This window comes from Filicampus tigris, chromosome 16, assembly GCF_054856515.1.
Source record: "Filicampus tigris isolate MCC_2025a chromosome 16, RoL_Ftig_1.0, whole genome shotgun sequence".
Classification (NCBI taxonomy): domain Eukaryota; kingdom Metazoa; phylum Chordata; class Actinopteri; order Syngnathiformes; family Syngnathidae; genus Filicampus; species Filicampus tigris.
Window position 1 is genome coordinate 16,414,529 of NC_141232.1, and position 11,142 is coordinate 16,425,670.

General features: G+C 40.3%; 1 protein-coding gene across 1 annotated transcript in view; it reads left to right on the top strand.

Moving 5' to 3' along the window:
- Positions 1-10,754, top strand: part of LOC147135005 (TANK-binding kinase 1-binding protein 1-like) — a 30,009-nt gene extending 19,255 nt beyond the window's left edge. The window contains exons 9-13 of the mRNA XM_086056538.1: positions 1,064-1,248; positions 1,322-1,597; positions 1,675-1,755; positions 1,839-2,051; positions 7,851-10,754. Of these exons, the coding sequence (XP_085912664.1) occupies positions 1,064-1,248; positions 1,322-1,597; positions 1,675-1,755; positions 1,839-2,051; positions 7,851-7,979 (884 nt within the window). The 3' untranslated portion in view covers positions 7,980-10,754. The remainder of the gene's footprint in view (positions 1-1,063; positions 1,249-1,321; positions 1,598-1,674; positions 1,756-1,838; positions 2,052-7,850) is intronic.
- Positions 10,755-11,142: the final 388 nt, after the last annotated feature.

An 11,142-nucleotide genomic window follows, 5' to 3' on the forward strand; every position in this document is an offset into this window, starting at 1 on the left:
TAGACAATAATAATTTATTTGACTGACATAACATGATTTTTGACTTACACTAACGCAGTAGTAAAGTCATAATTACAGTGTATCATATTTTTGTATGAGAACAATTTTAGGAACCAATTCAGGGTGTCCCCCGCCTACTGCCCGAAGACAGCTGGGATAGGCTGCAGCACGCCCTCGCGCGACCCTTGTGAGGAGAAGCAGTATAGATAATGGATGGATGGAACAATTTTAGGGACATGGACATTAATCAATCAAATGAAAAGCAGTAGACGGCGACAACTGAGCATGCAATATTAATCAGAATGCTATGTTTCAACAAGTGGTCGTGCTGGGATCATATTCTTGAAAAAAATGTGTTTGGGTTGATTTGTCTTTAATAAATTCAACAGTTTTAAACGCAGTCATTTAGGCTTATTCATAAAGACTTTACTCACAATATTGTTTCGTACTTATTCCATATTTGCACTACACGTTTTCTGCTAAAACTGCAATAATGCTCCTTATGGTCGCTGTTTAGCCTACAATCTTATTTCATTCTGTGTATACATACACAGTAGCTTTCTGTTTGGTCCTCTTGACCACTTGATGGTGCCACAGAGCAAATAAAGCTTTAAACCATTGTGTGACCCAATTGGCTGGAAAGCCTCAACGATTCATGAAGCTTCATTTAACCATTAGTGTAATATAGCTACAACAGACAAAGTCAAAATCAACAACAGAAAATGACAGTTGTGCTTGTTGAAAACAAATGGAAGATGAGAAGTACTCCTGGCTGGTACTAGGAGAATACAGGAACAATCATGAGATAAAACAAAATGCTGTGGCGACAGCGACAAGCACGAGACAACCTTTGTCCTGCGTCAAAATACCTTATGACTGCTAGCTGGTGAGAGACAGGAGACTCCGCCCACTGACACACGCCAAGGAAAATGTAACAGAAGGAAAAATGACCAGCAGAGGGCAGCACAAAACTGGATCTGAAGCAAAGCAGTTGTTTTTTAATGCATTTTTCCTTCCCACCACATGATAATACATTCCCTGTGTATATTCTCCCACTTTCCAGTGTGTCGTCCTCCCTCGGCTCCTCAGCGTCTCTCTCCCACATCTCCTCAGTGTACTTCCCTCACCCCTGAGAGGCTGCTGCCCTCTTCCCCACCTCCCCTGCACAATGGCCCTGCCTCTTACTCCCATCAGCCAACTAGCAGCAATCTTCGAGCAAAGTTCCAAGGCCGCCGTAGTTACTCAGAGGTAAATTAGCACCTCAATTGTTGTACTTACCGTAAATACACTTTTTGAGGGTTTATAATTGTATCTGTCCAAGGTTTCTGACCCATCAGGCATACACAGACTCCCACCTCGCCTCATGAGAGACCCAGTATCCACCTTGCCCAAGCCCAGGTCTCTGTATGGGGAGACACATACATATGGACAATCCAAATCCCATCTTCGAACCCCTTTGGTGGGCTTGGTCAGACCCGCATCGGCTCATGGAGCTGGTGGTGACCGAAGAGTGAGATCCGACAGAAATGGGGGCAGCAGTCTGAGCAGCAGTCCTCATCATCGTGCGCTGGATCTGGGCTTCCCTTTGACTACTGAGGTGTAGCCGAGAGCCGTCTGGACTCAATTCACACTGTTCATCATTAATCATCATGTTCTCTTTCCCAACTTGTATAGGTACATCATTTCTGTCACCTGGATGATCGACCAGAGCCCACCCCACTGGTGACGCCCCCACATTCATCAGATGATGAAGAGGTAATTGCCAGTGCAAGTGAAACTTGGTGGCTCCCTATTGTTTTTTTTAAGCATGCAAGAATTAATAACGTGGCCTTTTACAGGATGTTGGCACCTACGTCTCAGCGGCTACCAGTCCTCCTCGAATACTTGGACCCTTATCACTTAGGGAAAAAACACTCCATCCCTCGTTCTTGTCTCCGAGGAAACCTGGTCAAATTCCATCCTTCTCAGCCCCCGAGGGCCCCACCACACTCTCCTGCCATCTGCCTGCCTACATGAACACTGAGCATGCTCAGTCATGGCCCTCCATCAATGTGAGTACAAACCAGGATGAAGGGTTACATGAAGTCAAGTCAAGCCAAATGTATTTATCTATATAAATACATTAATCACAAACAAGTCTCCAAGGGCAATCACAGACCCACAGTTGACAGATATTAATAACATCCCCTAATCTAATAATCTAATCTAATAACCCCACAGTAGGGCAAGGAAAAAAAAATGTCTGGGGAAAAATAAGAAACCTTGAGAAGGAGCCGCAGATGGGGGAATCCCTTCCAGGATGACCAAGATACAATGGCTGCAGAGTGGGCAGCAATTAAAACATAATGTGGTGCTATTCAATGTTGACTGGAATAGTGCGAGCGTTCATTTAACCCATTAAGGCCGGGAGCACATATGCGCGTTTCTTCCACTGTTGCGTGTTTCTATCTTTAAATCCGGGAGAGCGTATATGTCTTTTTTTTTTCTTTTTTTTTTTAAACCCAATTCTCGGTCTCTTAGCCAATAAAATGCATCGGAATATACATGTGACGGTGTCGTTACGCCTTGGAGGAGCCAGTAATGGCGGACCCCGTCGAAGTGAAAAAGACAACGCACTTGGGATTTTGCACTGGTGGAACCAGTCAAACGTGATATATGCTTAAGATATGTTTGTAGACAATGACGATATCGACGTCTTTGTAATAGAACGGAGGATGGTATTTACCCCTCGATTTTTTTAAAATTAAAAATACTGCTTCTCTTGCACTGATTAAAGTTATTTTTACATCTTTGATTGAAACAGTAACGATTAATAAACTTGGCGCAATTTGAAAGCCGCATGTCTAAGTTTTCAATTTCTTTTGGAATTATGTTTCTATCTTGCTACAGGGGCTGAGATATTTATTCTTTTCTTGGTGATGAATTTCCGGGAAAACTTCAGGTTTTCGAGGTTGATTCCAAAGACGAGCTCAGGTTTTAGAGAGATATTTAGCCAGGTCCTTTAGGCCTTAATGGGTTAATGAGACGAATCAATTAATGAGTTGAAGATAACTCAACTCGACCCCGGGTCCCTCAAGGGCCAGTGCTTGGCCCTAAACTATTTATACTCTATATTAATGATATCTGCTGTGTTTCTAAAATTAAAAAAAAAGTTCTATATGCTGATGATACAACTTTGTACTGCTCTGAAAAAAAAATCTTGAGCAGCTTCTGGAGACTGTGGAAAAAGAATTAAATGTATTAAAAAACTGGTTCGACACCAATAAGTTATCTTTGAATTTAAACAAAACAAAGTATATGATATTTAGTACCAAACAAATTAAACAACAAATCAAAATCGTCAATTCTATTGAAATAGAAAGAGTATATGAAACCAAATTTCTTGGAATTATTATACATGAAAAATTATGTTGGAAATCACACATAGAAAATGTTAGAAAAAGAATTCAAAAATTATAGGTACATTTATAAAACCAAGGATATCCTAAATAAGGCATCTTTATTTATATTATATTATATTGCTCATTATTACTGCCATACCTGTGGAGATATGGGGTCACACTTATAAAACAAACACTCTACCTTTACAAATAAGAGCCATACGAATTAACTACGCATTTTATATAGAACCAACAAATCCATTATTCATTAAGTTAAACACTCTTAAATTCCATGACTTAGTTGAATTTAAAACAGCACAAATAATGTATTAAGCCTACAATAATCAACTTTTCCACAGTATCCAGAAGCTGTACAAAATCAGAGAAGGTTGTTATAGGCTAAGGGGTACAAGTGTCTTTAAAAAAATCAAGGACAACTGTGTTTCTTCAAAAGAAATAATTATGAAATACAACTAAAAAGTTGTCAATCATTTTCAATATTTAAAAAAAGGTTTAAAAATATAGTACGCAAAAATATATAAATCAAGTATAGACAGAGTGAATCTCTTGATTTACTGTCTTTAGTTTTTGGTTTATGAATATGATAATCTATAGACGTGTATAATAGGGGCATGCCTGTTTATATTTATGCTTTTGTTTTTTGTTTCTATTTATAGCACTTTACTTTGTATATATGTATAATACGCGTTTTTAGTTTAGTTTTTATATGGGTTATGCTCGGGTATATGTGTGTATGTATTTATGAATAACCCACCTTCATATTAAAAGAACATGATTTCCAGAGCTGGGCAGTCCGTCCCTGGGCCGGACCGGTCGATCCTCCGGCCCGGCCGGATGCCCATTTTTGGGGCGGAGGGGTAGAGAGGGTGACACATTTTAAAAAATGGCTGGACTAAGCATGGCCAGAAGTTGATTTTAGTCCGGCCCACTAATCGGCCCTCATGCATGTGACGTGCTCGCGGGGCAGCCAAAAATCATCTCAGTTTACTCTGTGAAAGGCTTCTTTTTAGGCTTCTTTCTACTCCCGCGTCGGCACGAGCGACAACTGCTGTTATAGGGATTGTGGTATTGTCCCCCCCCCCCGCCCCTTCTTGTAATGGTATGCCCCAGTTGCAGGTGGGAGGCGGGGGTTACGTGATGTGACAATCAGGAAATACAAACACGCTTGAGTGCACGTTGCTGTCTCATGTTGCGATGACATACAGTTTCCCACACGGAGACGGATGAGCCACGCAGCTCGTTGCTGCTGCTGCAAAGTCCCATCACTCAAAGTAAACAAGCTACTCACCCACGTTCCCCCTTAGCCGCCACCTTCCAGATCGTTTTCGCAATAAAATTAAATGCATCGTCTAGTCATCTCGGTCCCTTTATGGTTGTAGCAGGCACGATATGCATAGTTGTCTTTTTGAAGCGACACCCCCCGACTTGTTTCAAAACAATTTGTCCACGAGTATATTCAGACGCTAGCACATCAAGGTGGAGTTCATGCACTTTTTCTGGCGTTCACTACTTCCGGAAATACGCCATAGCAAAACTGCAGTGTATAGTAGGGTAATCCTCTGAACCCCGCTCGTGATAGGGACTGGGGACTGCAATTATTTCCCACCAACGAGGAATTCCCAGTAAGCGCAGGTCATGAGCCCGCATTGATTAAGTCCCTGCCCTTTGTACACACCGCCCGTTGCTACTTCCGATTGGGTTCGCTGGTATGCTTTTATTTTGAAAGCCGGGAAGGAGGGGAATGTGCAAAATAAATAAGTAACTAGACTACGACTTTTGCGACTTCTTCTTCTACGACTCTTCTCTATAATTATTGGACCCAAATAATTATACAATACAACAAATCCTACCCCGGGGCTCACAATGCAAGGTAGCACGCAGTTGGGTAAATACGACTGGCACATTTGAAGTGTGTTCACAGCGGGTTCGAATAGTAAATTATCCAGCTAATAATCCTTAAAAAGCCTCTGTCATTAGCATCTCTCCCGCAGCGACGTCAATCACAAATCAGACGCTTTTTTTTTTCTTTGTGGTTGGGGGGCGGGGGCTGACAATGTTTATGAATATGGCCGGAGGGTCGCGGCCGGAAGGTACCCAAGTCAAGGATGGAGGAAAAAAAAAAACGGCAAAAAATGGTCAAGTGCCCAGCTCTGATGATTCCCAATGCTTTATAGTGAACAGGGGGTAGGACTCGACATTTTTTTTACTTCTTCCTACTCCCCTTGAACATATAAACTTTACTGAATTAAGATAAGTATTGATCCTTTATTTTGATTTTTTTTTTGTGTCTTTCATGTGTTTATATGTTCAGTCAATCAAATCAATTACTGTCTGAACGGCTGCGGTAAGTGATTCCGACGGGGATTTCATATGAATATTAAAGTCACCCATAATTAGTATATTATCTGCGTGAGTCACCAAGTCCGCCCCAAGTTCATGAAATTCATCTTAGTAAAGACCAGGGGGACGATAAATAACCGCAAGGTAAAAGGGGAGCTTGAAATGTTTTAAAAGCGCTGTAATGCTACGTTCACACCGGACGCAAAATTAACTGTGGCGTGCCTCGCGTGAGTTTGATCGAGGGTGTTCATTTGTGTATTTGCGTGTCCTTTGCATCACATGTACCAGAGAAGAGGCGGTGCATTACTGGTTTAAATAAGGGAAAAAGAACAACTTTCTTCGTTTTCTAAACAACAATGGATGACATAGCAACCGCGGCTTTTTTACTCTTTCTGTCCCACCAGCTACGGGACCATCGTGAAGCACACAGCTGCTCATGAATTTCCCAACCTTCTCGATGTGGATGACTGACCTGTGCGGTGTCCACTTCCAGTACCTTTTAACACGGTGTTAAGATGCATTTCTAACTAGGATGTTCAGCTCGCCAGTCAGCGCTTTGCGGTCCAAACATGAAAATACAGTAAATAAAAAATCCCAACAAAAAACAGTTTGAAAACAAGACAAGTGTGAGAATCTGAACAGACATGTTTTGTGTTAGTCTTTGAAGAGGAAAGTGGAGTACCGTATCGGTTTCATCCATTAGATGGTGGTGAGTTCCAGAGGGGATTAGAAACAATTGCTCATTAAGCAGACATGACATTGAGGGGAAGAGAGCAGTAGGATCGAATTGGTGGCAATTTGGATAATGGTCGACAGGAGGAAAGGTGGGGTGAGTTTACAGATGGCTGCAAGTGGAAGGATTTTTCAAATTCTAAATGAACCGGTAGCCAGTATGGAGCCGTTTAAAGAATGGGGTGATGTGTCCAGCGAACTGCTCGGTGGATGTAACTGCGGCATGGGATGCAAGTGATATTCAAGTGGAGGTGTAGTACTGGTAGTGGAGTTTTGGCCAGGTGAAAGCTAGTCAGAGAAATTCTTTGGAGGAATATTTGGAGGAGTCCTGCCACAGGTCGGTGGATAGTCGACAAAGGGATATTTCATATTGAAATGGCATGTCAGCGCTAAATAAACCTTCCTTGATGGCATCCTTGGATGTTTTAGTACTCGGAAGAACGGGAATGTTTGCGTCGTCACAGGAAGATCATTTTTATGTGACTTTGAAATCAGACATAACAGTCACATGACTATTTCAAAGAGATTTTATTTTGAAATACTACATCAGATTTGGATGAAACTGCCCAGTTGGCATACCAAGGGTATTTACTAACTTTCAGTGACAACAGTGGTATTGTTTTTAATGTAAATTTGAAATCAGCTGTAATGGCAGTCAAATAAACTTAGAACATTACTTTTCTTAAATATTTCAAACATAAAATATAGATCTGAGGTAGTGACAGTCACTTATGCCGAATTAAGAGGTTTTTTTTGCCAGGGATTCATCCAGGCGGCATGGTAACCAGATGCTCGAGCTATCACATCTGGCTCCTCTCGATGTGGAGGAGCAGCGGCTCTCCTCTGACTGGGTCACAGTTTCACGGACCAGGAAAGGGAATAAAAAAAACACACTGCTACTCCAGAATCTGATATTGGACCACCAACTGCCATCATAAAAACATGATTAATTGTAGTGGCAATGTATAGGGCAGCATTTTATCCTAATTACAACATTAAAAAAACAAAATGTAAACACTGTTCAATACAGTAGACCTGTGCCTTTTTTGTGTTTGTTCGTTTGAGGAGGCAGACTTAAGGAACTATTCAAATAAAAGAAATTACTAAAGGTCAACTATAAGAAATAGTCAGAGCTGCTAAACATGGTCATAAAATTCAGCTGGACATTTTTGGTGCTAGGAAAGAACCTGAAGAGGAATTGAAAATACTGTCACCCAAACATTGAAAGAAACTTTAAAATGGGTCAAGTTTAAGTCATATGAAGTTTCGAATTACATTCTTTATATCCAAGTTTTAATCCAACTTTTTTTATTTATTTATTATTGTTTGGGGTTGAGGCTGATTATTTTTAAAGACTACCTCTTCCTTTGCCTGCAGTTATGGATGGAGTCAGACGAGAGTGCTGTGCGAAGCTGTCCTCTGTGTCAACGGACCTTCCCAACTGGTTACCCGGACGATGCCCTCATTCGACACATCGACTCACACTTGGAGAACAGCAAGATCTGACTCTCCCAATGAACACCATTTCCAATTAGACTTTTTGTGTCTGTTTGATAAGTTTACAGACTTACAGCAATAGTGCATAGTCTTGATTGAGTTTACATACTTTGAACAGGGCTTCTATCTTTTTATCCAGACTCTAAAATCAAACCAGCAACCTTTTTACAGCAAATTCTCCACAGGCTTCTTTGCAGGTTGTTATTTTCTGGTTAAAATCCTTTTCTTCTTCTTTTCGTCAGTGTTTTGTACACCAAGGTCATGCATATACATCACGTTACCAAAAACGTATTATAATCCACCCTGAAAGAGGACCGGATGTTATTTAATATAATGCAATTTTGTCGTAGTTTATGAGTTAACAGATGTGGAAAAGATGCAATTGCTTCACGAGTCTGAAGTCAAGCTCCACTCAAGTTCTTGCAAGAGGAGTACGAAGAAAGCAGTTGCTTTTGTCTCTATGATCAGATTTGAATGGGTTCAAATAAGTGAATTCTTGAAGCCATGAAAATGTAACCAATAAGCAGGTTTGGGCAATATTCACCAGTACATGGGACCAGTATCCAAATGGCACCAAAGCAAACTATCTATGAATACAAATATGCCCACTGCTTCTTTGGCAATATCTGTTTGAAATGGGGAAAGACAAACAAACAAAAAAACTACAGCAAAAAAATAAGAAAAAGAAAAAAAATACTTGTAACTTCCACTTCCTGGCGTTGTAATGAAAGTGCCTTGGTTTAAACTAAATTCACCTTTAGTTGGCAGAAGTACGTCATACCACAGTGGTATTTGTGGTCATATCCACCTATTACCAAACAGGTGGCAAATGCAGGCCCAGAAAGTAATAACCATGCTACAATATGGCATTAGCCACAAGTGCTTCTACTCAACCGGCTGGTAAAAGAGCTCCTGACAGTTGAGTTGAAGCACCTGTGGCTAAAGCTACACTGTAGCGGGGTTATTTATTCCTGGACCTGCATTTGCCACCTCTGCATATACAGGTATTGCATTTAGAACAATTGTATATTTACAAAAGGAATTGGATTTGAACATGACCAACTTGTCCTTGTGCTGTGTTCAGTTAAATGTTGACAATAACACATAAATCACTGCCTACATGTCTTTAGATTAGGATTTAGTATTTTGTAGAGAAACGCTAGGCTAGAAAAACCTAATTAATGAAATCGTTTTGTTTTTTTCCCAAATTGATTGATGCTATCACAATTATATACATTAAAAAATGGTCAGTGTATATCAATTTAGTATGTACTTTGTCACGACAATGGCATAAATCTGTGATAAAATTTAACAGTTCATCTTTTTGTTTCATTAGCATAGCATTTTATGATACTAGTACTACCCTTCAAAGTACGAAAGAAAGAAATATCTATTAGCTGGCCTGAAGTACTTACTGTACATCTACAGTTCTGAATATATTGTGGATTGAAATAGTAGTGACTCAAAGGGACTGCTAGGGAGTAAAGAGTTAAATTGTAATTATGTTCTGAGATTGAGCCATTAATCCAGAATTGGAGGACATTTTCTGTATCATCCATGAAATTAACAAATAAATAAACAAATACATTTAACAAATATCAACCTAGAGAATACAGAGACATGCACTTGTGTAAATTACAACTGTCCCGAGACAAAATTTAACTAGCATGAGTAAAAGTGATTCGTAAATATTTAAAGTACCAAATAATTCTTTAGCACCACATAAAATTGCTGTTTTGTCTTGTCCGTACCTGCCTCTTGATGACCAAATTACAAAGCTTTTTGAGGGTATGATTTAGTTTTATCGCAGACATTTAAAATAGTAATTAGTCAAAGATGTGTCTTTGAACACACAAACCAGATACAAAAAACCTTCTAGCCATCTAGAGCAGGGGTGGGCAAATCCGGTCCTCCAGGGCCACAATCGGGTGTGTTAGAGGAGGGAAACATCTAAAACATGCAGGATGTATGTTTTAAATGTTTCCCTCCTCCAACACACTAGATTCAAATGATAAGCTCATCAGCAAGCTCTGCAGAAACCTGATAACGATCCTGATCATTTGAATCAGTTGTGTTGCAGGAAGGAAACATCTAAAACATGCAGGACCGAAGTTGCTCATCCCTGTTTTAAGGGAAGAAAGGAAAAAAAGTGATCACTTTTTCACTCAAGCTACCTGAAGCATGAGAAATGACATCAAGCTGATTGACCATATGCGAGGCCATTTCCAGTGGAAATGTCACACTAACTCCATCTGACGGGGGAGAGCAATCAACCTCATTCATTAAATGTGTGATATCTTGAGGTTGTGAATATAAATATTCAATCGTAAGGTGCAAGTACCTACAACTAAATGGCATCAAATATTACTTTTTAAAGACCCAGTGATAGCTCATCTGGCAAATAATGAAAAGTGCCACCCACTGTGCTCAGCGATTCAACTCTATGAGTTTTCACACATTTCCCAGTGTCTAAAAAGTACAAAGGAGATAGAAATGAGCATCATTGCTAACACAAGAGTCAGCGGTGGTTGAAGCGCCATCTCCCTCTCTGCTTCTTGGTGTTGGTGCCGGCTGGCTCAGCCAGCCTTTCCCCTTACCAAACTCCTGACACTAGCATTGAGAAGCTCTCAAGCAGTGAGTGCATTCATCCCACCAGTTGTATGTGTTTGTCATGATTTTATTATTCTCTGTTTTGTTTTCATAACCCCAATTTCACTGTATCTGCAATATACAATGACAATAAAGGCTTTCTATTTTATTCATGTTCAATAAGTAGCCTAGAGCGCTTTGTTAAAGCTGCATTGTTGTTTTTTTAAAGAATTCTAATCTACAGTTGTGTTGAAAGTTGAGTGTCTCAAAAATTAAGCCAATGCAAGTGCAGGTTGATAAGGATCTGTGCAGTGAAACTGTGAATGTCTCATAAATTTAGTTCTGGGTCCTTTTTTTTTTTTTTTTGCTTTGACACACCCACACCCACACATAGGCAGAGAGCAGGCTTGGGCCATCTGGCAACTCCCCTAGGGAGGGATTGGCAGTGCGTGATAGAAACTGTTGTCTCAAAGGAATTTAGTTTTCTCAAGTTCATCTCTTAACCACAGACAAATTATACAACCAGAAATGGGCATTTTACCCTATTTTGCAAGGTCCGTCCTCCATCCGGGAGCTGGGCACC